The sequence below is a fragment of the Phaethon lepturus genome, unplaced genomic scaffold (genome assembly GCF_000687285.1).
Source record: "Phaethon lepturus isolate BGI_N335 unplaced genomic scaffold, ASM68728v1 scaffold18222, whole genome shotgun sequence".
Lineage (NCBI taxonomy): Eukaryota > Metazoa > Chordata > Aves > Phaethontiformes > Phaethontidae > Phaethon > Phaethon lepturus.
The window spans coordinates 30,486-52,830 of record NW_010524269.1 but is presented as its reverse complement, the minus strand read 5'-3'; the positions used below and the strand labels follow the sequence as shown (position 1 = coordinate 52,830).

The 22,345-nt window shown below is 36.9% G+C and overlaps 1 protein-coding gene across 1 annotated transcript in view; it reads left to right on the top strand.

Moving 5' to 3' along the window:
• Positions 1–22,345, top strand: part of TECPR2 (tectonin beta-propeller repeat containing 2) — a 38,249-nt gene that overhangs the window by 5,258 nt on the left and 10,646 nt on the right. Inside the window, 11 exon segments of the mRNA XM_010282400.1 lie at positions 538–900; positions 903–977; positions 1,640–2,634; positions 4,103–4,286; positions 5,797–5,970; positions 8,184–8,364; positions 9,574–9,715; positions 11,075–11,315; positions 12,085–12,174; positions 13,017–13,250; positions 16,948–17,096. Coding sequence (XP_010280702.1) covers positions 538–900; positions 903–977; positions 1,640–2,634; positions 4,103–4,286; positions 5,797–5,970; positions 8,184–8,364; positions 9,574–9,715; positions 11,075–11,315; positions 12,085–12,174; positions 13,017–13,250; positions 16,948–17,096 — 2,828 coding nt within the window.

Here is a 22,345-nt window from a genome sequence, read left to right as displayed (position 1 = left end):
ACTGAATGCTAGAGAACTTCTTTATCATTGCATATTAGCAATAGCTTTAGTCATTTAAGCAGTTCTTTTACTCACAAACTTCTAGGGGGTGTTTATTATTTTAATCTTAACTTCCAAGTATAGTTTGAAAGGATCCTTCTTGAAGTATAATTTCTTCTAATTGATTTTTTCCAAGATACTGTATTTTTAAATGAAGAAGTTGAAGATACAGGGTGGCACTTCTGTGTGTGATATAAATGGGTCTTCCAAGCTAAGACCTGTACTGTTCTTCATACATAAACATAAATTCAGAATTTTGCTAATTGAAGTTTTATACAGGCTTTGGGGGATTGATTTTACTAAAATTATTTCATACAGATTTGCTTACATGAAGTTTACATTGTGTGTGTGCATATATATATTTGAAATATTACGAACTTAGAACACTTTGTTCCATTGCATAAAGCTTCTCTTCTTTCAGTACTCTCCAAGCACTATGCCTCTACTCACTTGACACAGTAGTATTTATACTTTTATTTTTATTTTGGTCAGTTTCAGATGTGAATCCAAAATTGCCAAATACTTTAACAGACACGAGTCCTAAATTGCTGACCCCAGTATCAGTAAATGCATCTGTATCATCTAGCCCTTCAGTGGAAGCAAATAAAAAAATGGTTACTTCTTCTTCAGTTATGGGTGATAAAAATGACTCTCATTCTTCAGTGAAAGATGATGTGGAAACTCCAACACTATCGGAGAAAAGTTTTGATAAAACGGGAGACTTGAGCAATGAAACAAGAAAAAGGGGCTGCTCTGTAGTAAGTGAATCAAGAAGCAGGAGCAGTTCAGTAAATTCTGTGGACAGTGGCTCTAGCTTTATGGTATGTGCAGAACAACTTTCAGAACCTCAGAGAGAAGGTCAATCAGCTCTGAAGATTTTGATCAAGAGCTCGTTGTAAAGCCAATTAAAGTGAAAAAGAAAAAAAAGAAGAAACAAGGTAAGTCTAGCAGAACTTTCCCTGCCAGTGCTCGTTATTAGAACATGCCACTTTTGATGTTCCACACAAGCGAGTGTGTGTGTTTGACATGCTTTGCTTGTATTATATTGTCATGCTCTTGAGATACTTGAGTCATTGTGGAGGGCCATTTATGTTTAAGATGAAAGCCTGTTTTGTATGTGATAAATTGATGAAGTCTTTTTAGATCTGTTTATTTTATTATTTTAATTTTGATTTGCTTTTTGTAAACATGCTTAAGGTTCTAATGTATGGGTTAATGGTCACATACAGTGGGCTTCGCTTCCAGTTTTATGTTGTAATTGTGTAATATCTATTCATCCTGTTTAGAATATTTGACAGTGTCTTTCTTAGCCGTGCTTTTTTGTTTGTTAATATAGTGTGAGTACTTGATTATGCTAATAGTTTACTGTATTGGTATTACAACTTCAGAATGTTTTGCTATTAAGACTTTTTTTGCTCTATATGTATCATTTAGTGTTGAAGTTGAAAAAAATCAGTATGTCAAAATTTAGATTTAACTCTGTTCTTCCCCCAGTGATAAAAATATTTAAAATTCTTACCTTGCATCAAAATGTAACGGTTTTTATTAATACTATCTCCCCCCCCCTTTTTTTTTTTTGTTTTGTTTTTTGTGAGAACAGAAAGTGGGACCAGGAAAAACCACAGCTCTCTGGAAGGAACACCGATTTATGAGCGTCAGCTTTCTGGTGATAGTCCACATTCATTGAATGCAGACACCTTTTCCATGACTTCCAGCCTACTGAGTGGCAGCATTGATCATGTGAGTACTGGATCTCCAGATCAGGAAAGCATGTTCAGCGTGGACTCCCATACAATCTTGCAAGAAGATAACGGTTCAGAAACTTTCAGCGTCCTGCAGTCTCCTGAGTCTGCAACTGTCCTAATTAATGAAGAAAATGGAGATATTGTTGATATACAGAAACTTCCAAACAGTGACAGTGGCATGGGTACTTCAGCTGTTACAGATACTTTGACATGTGTCTCTCCTTTAATCCTCACAGAAGACTTGACAAGCAGTGTTGATGGTGAATATAATGGTAGTGTGGTTTCTGCAAGCAATGAATGCTGTCTTGGAAAGCTGAGCCAAGAGGAGGAGCAGGATTTTCCTACACTGTGTAAAATAGATGAAAATTTAGATGAAATGAAGTTGCAGGATACTGAAAAATCTTTTGAAGAGCAAGCCCTTGCAGACCAAATGTTTTTGGAATGTGACAGTGTACTTAATGTTCAGCCATCACTGACACCAAAGGAAAGTGATGAAACTGGTAGGGAAAACCAAGAGCAGCTCTCTCTAATACACAGCGCTCTGGCAGATCCTTCTGTGCTCAACTTTGACATTTCCAGCCATGTTTGTTCAGATACCACTTCCATTTCTGGATGGAATTTTGAAAGTGCAATCAAAGCTAAATCTAGTACTAGTGCTGCTGAATGGGTAACAGACACTCATGAAAGTAAGACTGAGAAATCTGCCTCAAGCGATGAAGAGGATATTTATGGACATGGATTACCATATTCATCTTCGGAGACTAGTATGCCTGAAATTTGTCCTAGGCCTGGTTCCCAGGATGTGGTCAAGATAAGCCTAGACGAGATGGTGCTGTTAAAATCTGATCAGGTATATATTTTCAGTTTAGTTAAAATACTTAATTGCAGCATTTCAAAAGAAACGTTCATGTGATTACTATCCTTTACCTCTTTAGGAAAGCAATTTTTTTTATTACTTGATTTTAGTGAACAAGTAAAGAGTAAAGCCAAACAGCAATATGTGTTGTAACTCTTATGAAATGTGATGTATCAGACTTCAGAATGGTTGATGTATGCTTACAATGTGAAGAAGCTGCACTGGCTGTATTATTCCCAGCTCAACAAAAATGCTGTCATAAATGCATCCATTGAAGAGTGAGCAGTAAAACCAAGTCATGCTCAAAGACTGCTCCTTGTTTGCGTCTCCAGTAGATCAAATTCTGGACGATGCTGTTCCCAACTGCAACTGGCTTCATGGGGAATTAATGGTGATTATCTCACATGGCTGGTCTCTGGTCAAGAATTGTTTTGCCTGTAAATACTCAGAATAAGGATTGGTCTTTCTTTGTGTCCTGGACAGCAGTTAGTACTATTTAGAATGTTGACATGTTTGCTTTTTCTGTTATCCCTCTTTCCTTCATTGTTATTTTGTGGGTGAACATTTCCAGAAATAGTAATTCTCAAATAGACTATAGAAAAGAAGTACTAAAATTAATTGTAAAATCTGCAAAACTGCCAAAATCACTGGGAGTTTTAGCAGAAATCTCAAGAAGGAAATACAGTTCTTCTATGTTGGGGTTGGTTCTGTTTTGGTTTTGGTTTTTTTTTTTAACCTGTAACAGCCTTGTATTGAAATCAACCAAATATTTGTTGATAAACGTTGAGTTACAGGTTGATGGTGTCCTATTTAGTAACAACTTCAGCCCGAAGCGTAGACGACTTTTAGTTTCAGGTTATTCTCTGGAATGTTTAGTAAAGCTCCACAGATGCTTACATTATAGGTCATGTATGCAGTGCTTGGGTTCACCTCATGCAAGCTATCAAAATTTAAGATAGCAGTCTGTAAGCCAAACTTCTGCAATACATGGCTTCTGTACTATACAGAGAGTATCAGAGTTGGATATTTAGCTGTCTTCTGCACTCCAGCTGTCTTGTTCCCTTTGCTCATCACTTCACAGACAATAAAGAATTTCCTGACTACAGACAGACTGTACATTTTTATGTATTCCTTTTTGACCTGCCATTTATTTTAAGTATGTGTTCTTTTGTCAATAAGAGAAGATTTTCCACTTTCCGGAGGTAGATGAGAGTGTGGAGGGTTTTGGGGTTTTTTTGCTAAAACTTTTGTTCTAGCAGTCTTATTTCACAGTACTATGTTAGCCAACACAGATAGGTGTAGTTTTATATTACACAAGGCAAATTTATTCATTGATTAAGGTACTTAAAAAAGCTAAACTTAAGGTTCTTAATCATAATATGGGAGCTGCTGTGCTTATATAGCCATTTTCTTGTGCAGTTTGAAGACAACCTGACACTGTTCTGACCATACAGTTTTTTAGTTTGCAGAGAGCTGGATGGGATACTCTGGCCCTGGTTATGGCATCCTGAGCCTGGTTGTCTCAGAAAAGTACATTTGGTGCCTGGACTACAGAGGCAGCCTGTACTGCAGCGCGCTGCCCGCGGCGGGGCTGCGGTGGCAGAAGTTTGAAGATGGTGTCCAGCAGGTGGCAGTTTCCCCCTCAGGTTGGTTGCCTTCTGCTCCCCTGGGACCACCTAAATATAAAACTTGCATAGACTTGTGCATTTTCTTCTGCTTTCTTACTTTTTTTTATTAATGGCTATTATGTAATTAGGTGAAACATGTAATTTTTCTGAGATTACAGATACAGTTCAGTGTGTATGTAATTTCCACGTAGACAGTTTGTTTATTTTTAAATACAGTACTTCTAGAAACTTGGTTGTTTGGGACTTGCTTCATGTAAAACTAGTGTGTTTGGGGTTTTTTTTGAGGGGAAAAAAGGTCATATTGAGTGATATGACTGCATCTTCACTACCTCTGCATACCATGTTCTAGTTTAAGTGGCTGTCTTTCTAACAGGTTCACGTTGCATTTTGGGAAGTTTTCAACATGCGGCTGCCTGATTAAAGTGAATTTCAGAAGCAGCAGTTCAGTGGTAGGCAGAGATAAATGAAGAGGTCCTTGTCTATACAAAACCTTGGTTTTTGTAACAGAACTGCTTATGATTCCCAAATGTAAACTTCCTTTTGTTGCAAATGTAGAATTGGTTTTGTGTACAGGTTGGTTTGTTGATTTGATTTTATTTTTTTTAATACTAAAGAAAAAAACCTTAATTTTTGGTGCATTTGCATATGAGTTTGTTCTGGATGGTTGGAAATGATGATTATGTTGGATTAAAATTAAACAGGTTTTAAATGTGCATCACTTTTGGCCTTCCAGGTTGTTTCAGGACTTGTGTGAAAATACAGGTTTCTCAGGCATTTTCTTTACTTAGTCTCTTGCCTTGACACTACTTTTCTTCCCGTCATCTCTAAAAGTACATGTCAGTCTTCTCTTGGTTTTCTTTTTCTGAACTATCCTTGCTAATTAGAGTGAGGGGAAAAGTTCTCAAGAATGATTTGTGCGGTTGCATTTCTGCATTTTGTCCGCTTGTGACATGCTACATAATGAGCAGGTAATAGCACTGCCCACTGCGGTGTGGGACACCACACCTGTTCAGGTGTTTGCCACTCTTGACAGGTCCACAAAAGTTATGATTTACCTTATTAATACTACTAGTATATGTAAAAGGTGAAAGTACGACAATTAACCCTTTTTCTTTTATGTACTGAGGATGTACCACACTAGTACAGAAGTGAGCTATGCACTTCAGTCTCTTAATAGTAGCCTTATTTAGCCCTGACATGGGAACTTGTTTTGTTTATTAGTTTTCAGTGTATAACTGAGGAGGAGTGACTTGCATTTGAACATTTGAAAATCGCACATAGTCTAACGGTAAATGCATTTCAGCAATTACTAGAGAAGTTAGCCACTGTTCTGGTTGTACTTTGTAAAAAAAAAAATATAAGCATTTTTTAAATCTTGCATTTTTGTTTAATGTTACTAGTTTGCCTTTCCCCTCACATTAGTTTGGGTGTAGATAGGACAAATCACCTGTTTCTACTACTAATTAGTTTCTACTAATGTCTAGTAATTGCCAAGTGATACTATGTTCTCCTTTAACTCCTCATACAGGGGCTCTTCTATGGAAGATTGAACAGAAGACTAACAAAGCATTTGCTTGTGGAAAAGTAACTATAAAAGGAAAACGCCACTGGTATGAGGCTTTACCCCAGGCTGTATTTGTAGCTTTAAGTGATGACACTGCCTGGATTATCAGAACAAATGGAGATCTGTATCTGCAAACAGGTATCTGAATTAATTGCAGACTCTTGGATTTCTGTGGGCTAAGATTATTAGAGTTCAAGTCTATGGAATGATCGCAATTTGTTTTAACTTGTCTCCACAGACAGGACACAGGGAAACCTTTTTATCTTGAGAAACAGTTGGAAACAGTTGTGAGATTCTGTGTAATAAGGAGGCTGGAAAAGCCAGTTCATAGCCGCTTATTTTTTGTGCCGCATGGAGTACATATGGTATAGAGACTTTATGACATGGGAAGGATATGGGATGGATGTAGATAAATGGAAAAGGAATGCAGAAAATATTGAAATAATATAATTGTCTTGAAAATGGTATGGTATACTGAAACAACTGAGCCTTAAGTGGGTTTTCTTTTCTTGCTTTAAGGATTTTAACAAAGTTTTAAGGAATTTGAAAGGCGATGAGATAGTGTGTGGCTGTTAAGGAGAAATTCAGGTGCGGGGGGGGCAGAGTAGGGGAAAGTGGAAGCTGTTTGTTTTGAACACAGATATATTGGAGGTAAGAGTTACTACTTGATCATGAAAGAAAGGTATTCTGAGACAGAAGATCATAAAATGCTTTGAAGTATACGCAAGTGATATGTATTTTATGTGATAGAGAAAGCAAAGCCAGCAGAGGAACGAAACGGGCTGTGGAGCAGCAATCTTTACAGCTGCCTTCTCACTGAGTATGAATGAGGCAAGAATCAGAAAAAGAGAGAGCACAGTGGCAACTCTGAAGTCATGGCCTTAGTTTTATTTGCTTCAGTGGCTAGAAGAGGATGCATTTGGAAGGTGTTATGCAGAGATTATTCAGGCAAAATACAAGGACCTGGGATGAAGGATGGAGCTCCAGGTTTTAGAGTATCAAGGACTCTTTGGCATGCGGGCTTTGCACAGAGAGCTGAATTGGCAAGGAAAAATTAGAAATAACATGATGAAGGAATTACTGGAGAAGTAAGAGGAGGACTAGGTAAGGGGGAAACAGTGAGACACACTAAAGCAGGACAACATTTCAGAGTGGCTATCAAAATTCTTATTTATCTTCTGTTTAATTCTGGTACTTTCCTAATTTCTCTTGTAGATTTAACTGATGTAGCACAATATAGAAGTTCTTAATGATTAAGAAAACTGTTCAAATACACAGCATTGTTTCAAAGAATCTCTACTAAATTATTTTCTTTTAATTAAGTTTAGTAGTTACAGAGAAATAAAGTGGCCTGCCCAAGATCATGTGCATATTGTCAACAAGCATAGACAGTGGTGATAGAGTGAACTTTTGATGCCAGTCACACAGGGCTCTGTGGAGGTTTGAATCAGTATTTTTCTTCCCTATGAGAGATTGGTTTGATTACATCAGCTTACATTCTGCTGTTCCTAGGTTTCTAAATGTGTCTTTGATGCCAAAAATAAATCTCAGTATGTCTGTCTTGTTAATGTGAAGCAACTGGTGATAGTTGTTCCTCCAGCATCTTTTCATTCCTGCCACTGTCCTGTCTAACTTCTATAACAAAGCGTGTGCTCAGAGGTTTGGTAATGAGCATTCTTCTTGTTACTTTAGAATATCATACAGATGAGTCTGTTCATACTTGCTTTGGCAGCATGAGAAGATTATGCAAAAGCTATGTCTCTTGCAATGTTTCACATGCACCCGTGCAAATCAAGCTTCAGTGTAATTGTGAAGAAGACGTGTTGCTCTTGATTATATGTATAAATGGGTGCAAACTGGCTGTAAATCTACCAGAACCTCTCGTCTCCTTTCAGTACTACACATTGTGGCATGCTCTTTTGTAATAGCTCTGCTTCCACTATTCAGATCAGGTTGCCTCTTTCCCTGGCACATTTTGGGCAAAAGTTCTTCCATTACTGCCTTTCTTTGATGCTTCTGTCAACTGTAATACAGGTTTTATAAACGGAGATTCCTGATACTGACACTAGAGGGAGAAAAGGAACAGAAATGACAGGACAGGATTTGTGTGCTCTGCAGGATGTTGAAGGGGATACAGAGTGTTTTATTTCTTAAAATATAAATTCAGCTATATTAGAGGAAATAATGAATAGTTTATAGAAAGAACAGTCAATCTAGTGATAAAATGAAAAGTGTTAGCATGTCAGAGATATTCTTCTTCTCATTTTCTTTTGTTGGGTAGCCTTGTCTCTTTTTCTTTGAGTTGCAAAAAGTCAAAGTTTGTAAAGCAATCCTCCTTTTTTGATTTCTAGGCCTGAGTGTGGATCGTCCTTGTGCCCGAGCAGTAAAGGTTGACTGCCCTTATCCACTGTCGCAGGTTACATCCAGAAATAATGTTGTGTGGGCGTTGAGTGAGCAGCGGGCCCTGCTATACCGGGAGGGAGTACGCAGCTTTTGTCCTGAAGGAGAACAATGGAAGAGTGATATTGTCAGGTAATGACACATCGGTGGGTCAGCGTCATATCCAGAGTGACACAAATAATTGTCTTCAGTGCTTCAACTCCTTGGTGTTTGAAAAAGTGTTACCTGAACTCGTGTGTGTGTGTGTATGTATGTCCTTTAGGTTTTGTCGAGCTGTATTCAGAGTAACCGATGTTTTACTGTATGATGAGTGACTGCTATGTAATGAAAGAAATTGCCATAAACAGAGGTGGTGACACAGTTAAAGTGAGTTTAAGAAAGTGAGAACAATTTTTAAAAGATATTATAATATCTGTCAATATGACTTTTTTATTAAATATAGTTTCTTTAATCTTTGCCATAATGGCTTTAATGAGCTGTCCAGATATTTGAGTGAATTTTTTCTCAGCGTTTTCTCAAATTTTCAGCATTTCTCAGATTAAATCTCAGCGTTTTCTTGATTGTCCATACAGCTGGATAATACTTTTCCACTTCCCAGTGACAGATTTTATAAATGTTCTGGGTAATTGGTATTTAGCTTTGTAGTTGATCCTACAGTCATGGTAGTTAATTTGCGATAGAAGTTAAAAGCACGGAGTGTTTACTGCTGGCTTTGAGAATCTAGAATATAGTTTCTCTTGTGACATCAGCCTGAAGCAAGTATAAGAAGAAATTCCAGTTCTTGTCGTCATATGATTTTTATCTTCTGTTGTGAAGCTTTAACTTGTGTAACCTCCCAACCTGGTATTTGGCTTTTGCTGAATCTTTCCTTAGATTTTTCATCTTGTTCAAACCTGAAATTTGCATGTACTTTTAATTAGTTTATGGTCCCTGAACTGCTAGTATTGTTCTCAGAATAGGTGAAGGAAGTTGGAGGAGATACATTTATGAAGATGCTTTATCAAAAACTTAGAGAACACAGCTCTTCATTTCTTATTGACTGAATGAAATCGTTTTTGTTTAGTTTTATTGTTATATATCCAAGTTTTGAATATCAAGTTATCTTTGAAGGATTCTTTTTTTTTTTTTTCTGTTGCATGTTTTTCACTTATGCAAACTAATAAAATTTGGATTACTGAATAACTGTGAAAATTTTGAAATGAAAAGTGTTTTTGAGCTTGGCCACACTGAGTTCGATCATTTTGAACTGCTGTTAGCATTGTAACAGCTTCCTTAAAATACCGTAAGCATAAATTTGAAGTAAGGTTTTTAATTTTTTTTTTTACTTGTTTGCATTTCCAGTGAAATGCAAGCTTTGGAACCAGTGTGCATAACCCTTGGAGATCAGCAGACATTATGGGCTTTGGATATCCATGGAAACCTGTGGTTCAGAACTGGTATAGTTTCAAAGAAACCACAAGGAGATGATAACCATTGGTGGCAAGTAGGCATTTTTTTTTTTTAATTTTGCTTTCAGTTTAGTCTTTTACCTTGGATTTATTATTTGCATTGTTTTCCCATGAGATTCTAAGACAAAATTCAATGAATTGTTTGATATATTATATCACTGTTTATTCAGTATAGTAAAACCACAGTGTGGCTATGGCAGAAATCCCTTTTCACGTCTGCTGTAAAAAAGGGGAAAAAAGCCATCCTGTGGTTATCCAGAGCAGCATCACAGCAGTTTTCAAGAACACAAGAAATGCTCTATCAGGTCACATCAATGGTACATGTAGCTTGATGTCTCAACAGTGGCAACAGGACATGCTGTTTAGGCAGAGCGTTCAAGTCTGGCTACTGAATGCAGTCTCTCCTCTTGTCTTCCAATACCCATCCTTTTCCTTAGCTAGATTAAATAAATAATAAGCAACCTTGCAAAAATGCTTTTATTATGCATTTTTCCATTCAGCTGAGGTTTCTTTGAACCATGTTGGGCTGCTTGCTTCAGTCGCAGTTGATGTGGGTAAAAACAAAGTTACTGCAAGTACTCCTAGGTACTGACTTAGAATTCCCAACCCTTTGTTTTTTCCAGCTTTTTTTTATTTTCCCCAGAGACAAGTGTGGGGGAGAAGAGGGTACAAAAACAGTTACACAGAGAAGTTTTTTGACTACACGTCTACCTAAGTTGAAAGAATTTCAGTTTATGTGCACATATAATCTCTTCTTGCATATGGGCATTATGAATAGCATGGCTTTGAGGTTATTGGCAAACTGCTTTTCTTTTTGTGCTCTTAAGCATTTCCTTACTTTTTAGGAGTGTCCCAGAGTGTTGCCAACCTAGTTGTCCATGACAGAACGAGAGCAATTTCTTATTTAAATCTCCTCCTGCCTTGTGAATTAAAAAGCCCATGAAGTTGTTGCAAAGGAGTATTCTATACAAGTTTTTGCGATGTGATTTAAACTGGTAGACTATGCAAGTTTCTGTTTTCCTTTGGGAAGCTGAAAATTCATCTCTTAGGTTGCAGAGTTTAACATGTTTTTAGGGGGAGAGAAGAGTCATCCCAAAACAAAGGGCTTTTTTAAAATGCAGAATTCAAACTGGATTGTTGGGTAGGAGGGAGTTGTAAGCTGATATGTAGTATTGGTTCTGGTTTGTTATCAAGACTCATACTTTTTAAAAATGTACAGTTTTATTTCTTCCTTCCTACACTTTGAAGGTTTCTAAATAAAGCACATACACAAAAAAAGCTTTCTGATCTGACGAAAGAATCTGCAGTTCACCCAAAAGCTTAACCCAAAAGCTTAACTAATTCTCAAGAATGATTTTTTTTTTTTTTTTTTTTTTTTGTCCTCCTCCCCCCAGGTAAGCATCACTGACTATGTAGTGTTTGACCAGTGCAGCCTATTCCAAACGATAATCCAGGCAACTCATACGGTGGCAACAGCAGCTCAGGCACCTGTGGAGAAGGTGGCCGATAAACTTCGAATGGCATTTTGGTCACAGCAGCTTCAGTGTCAACCCAGCCTCCTTGGAGTTAATGGCAGTGGAGTCTGGATCTCTTCAGGCAAAAATGAATTCCATGTGGCAAAGGGAAACTTAATAGGTTCGTGTGCTTTTACATCTCATATTTTTAAGTTAAGAAAATTAAATAGGAGAAAGTAACTAACTACAGTTCTGTCACCACAAAAAATATCCATGGTGAGTCAGGGCAGCTTTAACAAACAACTCCACGTTTAAAAATTAAATTAAATGATTCATTAGCATTTGGTCTTATACTTTCCCATTTAAAGGGAAATATTTTTGATGGAAAATTCATTGTGCACATGTTACTCCTTTTAGTACCTAAACTTGTCTCTTCTCTGGGGTAAAAAGGCAACCTTAAGCTATTGTACCTGTTGTATCTAGCACAGTGGAGGCTGGTTCATGATCGGTGTGACTATGCAAAACAATAATGTTATGGCTTTACAGTGATAATAGGAGAATTGCTTTAATTTATTTTTATTGCTATATTTCTCAAAATAGAATTTTGATTTAGTACATTTCTTTGATCAGGTAAACACTAAGAACAGACTTAGAACATTGTCTATTTAACCTCGTCACCAAATTGGTCTCCTGTTGAAGACCATTAATCTTCTCTTTTTCTGCATTCCCAATTTTCTCTGTGTGTGTGTGCATACGTGTATATGTGTCAGGAGGAGGTTCCTGCCCCCCCCGCCCCCGCAGCTTCTTGAAAGATTTACATAGCAAATCTTGTCTAGATCATGTTTAATAATGGATTGCAATATAATTTATTTTAAATGGTAACATTTGAAATAATTTTTTTTATATAAAATTAAGTTTTATACTAATACCCCTGTGTTCTGTCTTTCAAGGCACTTACTGGAATAATATTGTGCCTCGTGGTACTGCTTCTGCCTCAAAATGGGTTTTTGTGTTGGCTTCCACAGCTTCATCTAAAGAAGGTTAGTGAATCAGCAGTGCAGGCATATAATACCTGATTTTTAAATAGAGTGGAATTGATCATGTAATTAACCTGAATTACTTCAGATTTAGGTGCCTTTTCTGTATGCAGGGATATAAAATATTTTGAAGTAAGATGGAAATACATCTGTAAATCTCCAGTAGATTTAAAAAAAAAAAAAAGGTGTATAATTCACTGTTCTACCTTTGGTGTGGAGTGGCATCCAACAGAGAAAAAGGTGCTCCTTTAGGAGCACTAACTTCTTAAATTATCTCAGCATGAATTGCCAGAATTTGTAATGTGGAATCTTGGAGCATGTTTGCTGAAATGCCTATACTAACCAAGTACACCTCTCAGTGCAGTTATTGCAGCAAAATTTTATCAGTAAAAGTGTGACCATGCTAAAGAATTCAACAGCTAGTTACGATAGTTGGCAATTGCATTAGCTAAGTACACTAGCTTTATTGGCAAAAATATGTGATTTAGAGCTGAAAAGGAATGCTGGTTTTCAAAGGCAATTATCAAGGATAAAGAGCAGCAAAAGAATAAAGGGAAGTGATAGTGCACTGTTATACATGTCTTCTATTAGTTTCCCTAAATGAGATGTTTCTTCAGATGAGATCACTTACTACTTACTTGATTTGAGAAAGGGAGTGTTTAGGTGCCTAAATAAGGGCTTGGGATGCGTATTTGTATTTCATATTCTTACCCTATGAACATAGCTAAGAAGCTTTAGTTTTGTCTTCAAATGTACTGATCATTTTTTTTCAGAAGAAGCAGATCTGTAAGCTTTCTCAGAGTGGTTTAGAAATGGTTTTAATAACAAAAATGTCCTTTCCATAGGAAGCTTTCTGTGGCTGTGCCAAAGCAACAAGGATCTGTTCTGTGTCAGTGATCAGAATCCTCAGTTTCGTCCTTCTACGGTGCAGCTGCCACCAGATTCTGAAATGGTGCACTACTCTGCCTGCCAGGATGCCATTTGGGGTTTGGATAGTCTTGGGCAGATATTTATCAGAACACTTTCATCCAGCTGTCCAACAGGGATGCATTGGACAAAACTGGATCTCTCTCAACTAGGTATGATGTTTTTATTGAGTAGACTGTGTCTTAACTTTGTTAGCAGACAGTCAATATTTTTCCTTCAGAAATATCTTTTGGTTTACTGATAGGGAATATTGCATTTGCTGGTTTAAATAGTACCTTATAATAATGGGCCTCCAGCAGAGGACTGGAAAACATGAGGAACAACAATGGCTTTCAAAGAATGTTTTGTTTAGCCTTTTGCTGGAGACAGTGTGTTTACTGTTTGCAAGATGCTTTGTATGTGTATGTGCTTCTTAGAGTTTGTCAGTCTGAGACAACTTGACCTGACACTGTGCTGTGCAGGTGTACGAGTAGCTTTAACTAGTCTAGTTCTCGTGCTGCAGTGTAACCATGATTGTGTGGTCCTAGACAGTTCCTTACACAGGGCTCTGAATTTTGTGGTTAAATGCATTCTTAAACAGAGTCAAAGCTTCATTAGGATCCTGTCAAGGAAAAATCGTGCTCCAAGAGTTGCATCATCCGTAAGTGATGTAGCTGATAACACTCTCACGTTCAGGTCTGTACCGATCTAATGATTCTGCATAGTGTGCTGCTGGTTAACTGCTCTTTTTATTTGGTTAGGCATGAGACCAAGGTGGTTGACCATGTTTTGATCACTAAAATATTTTCCCGGTTTGACTCTGGGGTAGTCAGGCCACTTGTCAGCTTCATCAGTAATGTTCCAATTAGATTTATTTCTTTGTAGTCTGACTGTTAAAACATTCTTACCTTCATGCTAACCTGCATTCCTCTTTCAAGAGAAGATAAAAGAAATTCAAACTATGCACCATTCTTGCACCACTTTAAAAATAATTTAGCTGTTTTGCAATTTTTTCCATTTTTAATGGCAATGTTAATGACTGGTCTGAGAACAGACAAACAATTTTAACTTCAGGGTTAAGGAAAGGCAGACAGCTGGCAGACTTTAAGCCTCACGTACAATTTTAGTATAGAAGTTTTAATACTTCATTGAAAAATTTTTTAAATGCTTCTTTTAAAATTGTTTGCCAGTTATACACCAAGTTTTCAATATCTGATGATTTGGTTCCAAATCACTAATTGTACCATAGTTTAAGCACTGCTTGATGTCTTTTACCGTCACTGACCTACAGGATAGGTTTGTCCACTCTCCTCTTCTGATGTTGCTTGGTAGAGTTTGAAACTTTTCTCATGATACTGTTGCTTTCCAGCAGTTTAGATAATAAGTGTTTGGCTGAAATAATAAATAACTTCTTGCTATTGTCTGAAAATCTCAAAGTATTCATAAAAGAAATCAGTGTAATTGGTGCTAGCTGACTTGTGAACTTCAGTGGTTCAGAAGTTCAGCCTTTACATTCAGCTGTCCCTGTTAGCTTCACGGCACTCTGTGGTGGTATTGCAGAAATCTGGGTACAGGAAATACTTCAAACACTCCACTTTACGTGCCACTGTGGGTTAATACTTAAATGTGAAGATGTTTTAAGCGTTTTTCCTCCAGTTAAATGCGTATTGTAGATCACTGCTAACAAGATAGTGCATATCTATGGTTATAATAAAGAGCCTTTATTTGCTCTAAGGGAGCTGAAGAAATTGGGGAACTATTCTTATTGTTCAAGTGTATGTTTAAGTTTACTCCTGAAACATTAGGACTGTAATTTGAGAGGGGGAGGGGAGCAAGTCGCTGTAAAATGAAGTTTGGAATTCTGTATCAAAGTGATGGGGTTGCCAGCATTAATGTTGAAATATTCATATTATGTTTGCTAGTATCTTCCTCTTGCCTTTACACTGGGAGTAGTATCTAGTAAATTACTTTGATTAGAGTTCCACTACTGATATCAAGGTTTCTAAACACAATAGAAACCTACACACATATCTTCAGCTTTCAACAATGAGCAATGCCTCTGAATCACGCTACTTTCTCTAAACAGTAGGTGAATGTGGTTACCATGACCTTCTGCTATGGTAAAAACAGTAACTGGGAGGAGGGAGAAACCCCAAAACATTTACATAAGGGCTGCATTTTTTAATATCAAATTGTACTCTAGACATAAATTATATCAGCTATGCCAAGTAGGTGATATGTGATTCCATGTTTGCGTGCTCTGATGCTTGTTTGGATCAGAACATTTCAACAGCTGAGACATCATGTGACATAGCCATTACTTCAAGTTATACTCTGTTAGAAGGAAAAATCAGAGTTTTTAAGTAAGATTTTGACTTTGTAGCTGAATGTCAAGCCCCTGCCTGCAAAAGAAAGTTGTTCTAAATGTTCTTATCCCAAGCAGTAGAAGTTTTTGTGTATAGTTTTGTCATTTGTTTTTAATATGAAGCTCTATGATTAAAGGAAATTTTGGGGTGAGATGAATTAATTTGAATCCCTGTGATTCAGAAAGTTAAATAATTTTGGTTAATGAGAAGATCTGTTTACTATTACAGATAACTAAGAGATAAAGCTGTGTAGTCCTGTTGTTCCCTGTTCTTTCCCCAAGCAAGCCTTAATGACAGGGAATAGTGCTTTCTGCAGAAATAAATGCTTTAAACTTGCACTCTGTGGGATAAAATTGCACCCCTCTCTTCAAGGAATGCTGTATCTGATGCACTTTACTAGGATTTGTTGCCAGATTTCACATCACTGAAGAGAGAACTGTTACCAAGAATGGGATATCCCAAGCAGCGCTTGCATGTTTAATCAGCCAGCAAGGCCTATTTTTAGAGTCTTTAGTTTGGAATCTGACCAGGGCATTCCTTCTGTGGTGTATCTGTACTGATTCAGTCCCTCTTTCTGCAGAACATGTTTTCCATTACTTAGCATTGTGTTGTCCCAACACTGGGAGGAAAAAAAAAATAGTCAAATGTTATGTATATTACATCACATGGCTATTTTAAAATGATTGTGAAAGAGTAATAGTTCCGGTTGACAGTTAACTAGCAGTTCTTTTTAGTCTAAAATATCAGGTATGTATCTCTACTATCTTTGCAAACTTTTAATAGGAAGATTGATGGGTGTGATTGGGTGTGCAGAAAACCCAAACAAACAAACCCAAACCACCCCAAAATTCCAAAGCATATCTATTTGGCAGCTTTGTTTTCATTGTGCTGACTTATGTAGGGTTAAAGTACTGCTGCACTTTTGAGATAGGTGTAATAAATATGTGCACTGTTGAATATAAATCCATTTGAAAATCATCTCCTTTATTTACAGATGTGACTCTGTTAGCACTGAAATGCATAATCCATATGCTGTCATATTTTTAAAGTGCAGGTAGCATTAGGAATGTTCTTTGCTGAATGTATTAGCAGATCAACACCTTTAAAAGTCTACAAGCACGGCCAGCTACAGAGAAAAGTTCACATTAGGTCATGTGAAAGTTTGTCTAGGCACTGATAACATTTGTCACAGAATGTTTCCCTGCTTGAATTTGGTTATTTTGATATTGTATTTTTAGTGTGCTTTAGAAATTGCAGTATCCTATGACTGAAACATTTATTTTTAGATTTAAAAGAGACATACCTCACATATACTACCTGTTGGTTTTATTCATTGTATCCAGTGGTATTTTTTTTTTCTCTCACAAGTTGTATTAACTTTTAATCATTTGTAGGCAATTGTGTTTAAAGCTAGTTTAATATAATCAAATCTAAATAAAAGTTCTCATTGTTAGCTGAATTTGAAAGGAAAATGCCAGGTTGCTAATAGTCTCTTTGTTATTAGGTGCTGTAAAACTGATCAACTTGACCTGTGGAAATCAGCATGTTTGGGCCTGTGATACCAGTGGTGGCATTTATTTTCGTGTAGGAACTCAACCTCTTAACCCAAGTTTGATGCTTCCTGCATGGATAATGATTGAGCCACCTGTACAGGTAAAAATGTTGATTACAGTTCTTTGCAACCCAGTGATTTAGGACTATGCATTTGAAAAAGAATAATTTTAAGACTCATGGAAAACAGTAGAGCCAGATTTTAAATGTGTAGCTTAAAACTTTGCCTAACATGTTTGAATTCTACAGGATTTCTCTCGCCAAAAAAAAAAAAAACCACCAAAAAAACCCAACAACCCAGTCTGTATACTGTACTCTGAATATGCTGCCTTATCACCATATATCCCAAATTCATGTAATCATTACAAATAACTTTTTTTTTTTCCTAAAGTGGAAGGTTTTGTTTTCCTTTCTACCCTTAATGAAAGTTTACTCTTCTCATAACACAGCAGCTTTACAGGCCTGTAATAGCATGGAGCCTTGAACCATATACTGAACACCTACTGTATGCTAGCCAAGAGGCTGGACTGGCAAACAGCACAAAGCAGAGGGTGTGGGAAGGCTCCGCTCAAGTGACATGGTGCTGAAGTGCCTGCCTCTCTCTTTATCCTCACCCTTGTGAATCTGGGATGCTTGCCAGGGTGCTGTGCCTGGATTTAGGGACTTTCCTTATCATCCACTAGTTAGTAAGCGTGCAGTACAATTGCAGCTCTTCTCAAGGGAGAAGGTTCCTGCAATGGGCAAACTTTATATCATTTCTACCTGCCAGCTGGGAGGATCAGAGTGGAAAGAAGCCTCCTAAAGTACCCTGGGAGCATCTTTCCTGAACATAGAAAATGGGCTAAATATGTTTCTCCTGTGTCTGGCTTCTTTTTTTTAACCTCTCCTTAAATGTCAGTGCTTGCTTTCTTTGCTACTCTAATACTTTACAAGTTAAACTATGAAATGGATGTAATTTCTGTGTCGTGGGTTAGGACTGCTGTAATGGAGCTGACCTCTGACTGCTGATTTTCTTCTTTGCTCTTTGGCACGAAATCAGTTGAACTGTCTGCTGATCTAGCACAGTAGCACCGGATATGTTTGCATACTTGATTTACATTTAATAATATTACAGAAATTCTCTTGAAGATTTTGAAACGTGTGGTACTTTTGAAAGGACACATTAAGAAATAAAAGTAAATCTCTGGCAGTAGAGTTGCAATAGTTTGTTTTTTACATAATTTGCTTTTAGTTCTGCTTATCTCTCATCAGCCAATTATTAGCTCCTTCTGTGAATCTCAGGGTGTAACAGCAAAGAAGGGCAGGGAAACAGGGAAATGAAACTGCAGATTTGCATCTCACCAGTTAGCACAGCACTGGTTAGGCTTGTTCTTCTGTGCTGGGAATGTGGTCAGTCAGACCTGGAAAAATGGCACCTTGTTTTGCAGAATAGCAGAACAGACTGATAAATAAGTACCAATATCACTTGCAACGAGGGCTGGATTACACTACTCATTCTTTGTGTGCTGCAAGTGGGTATTTCTGATGTAATCTGTAAGAGACACATTCTTCCCGCTAAAAAAAAGCAGTAGGGCAGCAGAAAGATGAGACTGAGTATATTGGTGATGATGTCTTCCATAAGGGTAGTATTCTTAAAAAGGGGAGAAAACCACATTCCAGGATGTGTTCCACTTAAACAGTGAAACAGAGTTTGCCAAGAGTCAGAGAATTAAGCTTGTGTAGTCTCTTCTTACCAAAGATTTGTCTACTCAGGAAAATAGCCCGAAAAGCTGTTTCTCCAGTGATACTATTTTGTCTGTACTAAGTGCATTCTCTACTCCTCCACTGAAGTGGATTAAACTACTCAATGCAAAGGTGTTTACGAGAAATTGGGATTTGCTGTGGCTCATTATTTAGCAGTGACTTCCTTATGTAGAAAGTCTTTAATTGGACAAGTTTGAAAATCAAATTATTTCCTGTTAGCTTATCGAGGAAGCTGGGTGATGTTGCCTTCCAAAATTATAACCTTCTGATACCCAGAACAGTGTCATTCTTTTTCCTGTTATCTTGCCAACACCTGACATTGCAAATTTAATGAGTCAATATGAAAGGGCAAAAATTCAAACACTGCTTGCAGAGAAGATGAAGACTCGTGGGTTACATGCTCATTTTGAGAATTCCAGCATATTAAGTCATTAAAGTACTGAAGGAGCAGCCATTCATGCTTTTACAAAGGCTTAATGCAAAATAAGAAAATATGTGAACTTTAAAATTATTTTCAAATGCTAGGTTACTGTTTGGATCATAAATATAAGATGATGGCTGAAAAGTGGACTATTCTGTGAACAATATTTGCTTATTAGCAGCACCTTACTGTTATCTGTCCCTTTATAGACTTTGACACAGTTCATGCTCCATCACTTCATCTTCAGAACAACAGAAATACTGTAAGAAGTATTTGTGAACGATTCAGTCATTTTCTGTTTGAAGATGGAAATAAAAATTGCCTTTCACTTGCTTTAAGTACAGGAGCATTCTCATATAACGTAATTTAAAACCAACCGTGGATATTTCATTCCCTAGTAAATGTCAGAGCCAATATGACTTGCCATATCCCAGATCTCATGACTCATGAGCAGCTCGTGAGCAGCTCCAGACTCTGCTTTTGTGGTGTCACTTCTCATTAAAGGGGTGCTGCGGTTGCACAGCATCCATCTTTGTACAGCTTCACAAAGGTATTCAGAGACAATAGTTTTGATGAGACTTCACTCATGCTAAAATCAGTGAATGTAATTTAAGTGCAGTCTTTGCTCTGTGATGCTGTATGGTTATTTTTTTTAATCTAGACTAAAATCATCCTCATTTGTTACTCTTCCCTTTAACTTCCTACACTCCCTACTGCAGTATCTCTTGAGATGAAAAATAACACTTTATGTTCTCTGCCCTCCTTCTTCTTTATTTTATCCAACACTTCAGAAGTGGTTGATAACTTCATTACAGTATTTTGAGCAGTAGTAGTTTATATGTCGATGTATTCTGTGCTTCATTCTGTTCTGCAATCTTATAAGCCAAAATAATTACGTAGTTAAGCAGCTTTTTGGAAGCCGCTTTAAGGACACTGACAAAGCAGATCAAAATTCTTTGAAATTATTTTAGTCCAAGAAATAGAAAGTTTTCTCATTCTATTGTTAATATACAGGCTAAAGCTATTATCTGCTGTAGCATGCCTCAATATACATTAAATTTAATTTAAAAAATTAGCAAGAAATATAAATATTATTTATGTAGATACTATAGCGTATGTTTCTATATGTGTGTGCATGCATATTTATGAGGATTTAATGCTTTTCAGATTTCTGGCCTAAAGAAATAGTAATTTGAAGTCAAATGTAAAATTAATATAGTCAACAAGACTACTTTGGGTGATTATGGAATAGAAGTTGATCAAAAGTTAAAAATCCTCAAATTGCTTTGACAGGTCCCCAGAAGTTGAACGCTTGTTTCAAAAGAATTCATGCAACATTTCAGCTTTTGTTTTTGGCACCTTCTGAAAAAGATTCAGAGACAAAATCTGATCTTTAGGAATGCTTACTTCCTACAAGTACTACTTAACATAAAAACTGGCCTTAACCACCTTCTCAGATTTACATTAAGGGATCTATCAGATAAGCAGAACTTTATTTAAGAGGATTAAAGGAAACAAGGATCAGGACAAGTATCTGTAATGAGTGACCAATCATCTGTTGCTTGTAAACAATCATTCTTATTCTGAAAATAGATTAAACATTTTATTAATTGCCATTTACTTAATTAGAATCATTGAATCATTTCAGTTGGAAAATACTTTTAAGATTATCAAGTCCACCACTAAACCATGTCCCCAAGTTCCACATTTACACATCTTTCAAATACTTCCAGGGATGGTGACTCAACCACTTCCTGGGCAGCCTGTTCTGATTTGAACAAGCAATTTTATTAGAGATGTTTATTTAAATATCTGCATAGCTTGTCCAAACTGTGGAGTAAAGGGGATTTATTTAAGGACATGTTTGCTATTTGGCTACCATATAAAGCTTTTGTTGATCCTTTGTATTTCCTAGCTTCTCAGCAGAAGAGTACCGCTTAACTTATTTGGCCATAAAATGGTCTCTTGCAGTATGGGCATTTCAAGTTAGAGAGACTTTCGATTTACTACTCTAGTAATTGTCTCTTTATATTTTAAGCTTGATATTGTAGGTGAGAGGAGATAGTTGAAATTCTTACTGATCTAGGAGGAGCTATTTTTTTCTCACATGCGTGCACACACACAAAAAAGGCTGTTCACACTTCCACTGTCATTCCAAAATTGTTAAAACTACGAAGCAAATAGTTATATATATAATTTGGAATTTAGGATATTTTCTGTAATTCTGCAAAATCAATACATGGTAGATTTAATTTCTTTTCAATACCTACTTTAATCTATGTTCAGTATAGGGAGGTTGATTGGGCCTTACGGTTGAGTGGTCACTTGTTAGAAATGGTTGACATGATCTTTGTTTCTTTTCCTCTCTTTAAGTAAAGTTCTGCTTAGCTTGTTTAGACTAGATATTAGGAAAAATTTCTTTACTGAGAGGGTGGTCAAACATTGGGATAGGCTGCCCAGGGAGGTGGTGGAGTCACCATCACTGGAAATATTCAAAAAACATGTAGATGTGGTTTAGTGGGCTTGGTGGTGTTGGATTGATGGTTGGACTTGATGATCTTAAGGTTCTTTTCCAACCTAAAGGATTCTGTGAGAACACTTAATGCAAATCTGGAGATTTTCTTCCTCGGCCATCTGCCTTGCCTTGTATTTTTCAGTGAGGTTTCCATCATTATTAAGGCCTGTTTTGTATTAAGTAGTACTTCCAGGAGGAAGAGGTGAGCACTCCTCAGGATCAGATTTTGCCATTACATCTTTTTTTGGTAGGTGCCAAAATGAAAGATGAAATCTAGAAAGAGTTTTTTTGAAATTATTTTGGAAGATTGGATATTTGGAGGGAGAGGGATTTTTCTGTTGAAAATGCTTCCTAAATTCAGAATCATCCAGGCTACTTTTGAAAGTACTTTGCCATGGAAAACTCTGTTCTTTCTAATGCATAATCCACATCACTGTTCTTTTCAAGTCCGATTGTTTTCACTCCCACAGACTAGCTTGCATTACCTAGCTGTTGCACAGATAGCGTTCTGAGCTGCTATGAATTCTACTTTGGAGTACTAAAACAAGATGCAGAGGAGGTATCTTTTATTAGACCAATTCTACTTAGGTTGCAGAGGTAATACACTCATTAAACCTTCTGGTTATCTGTAGACCAGACCAGCTAGTCTGTTGTTCCATATATCTTTACTCA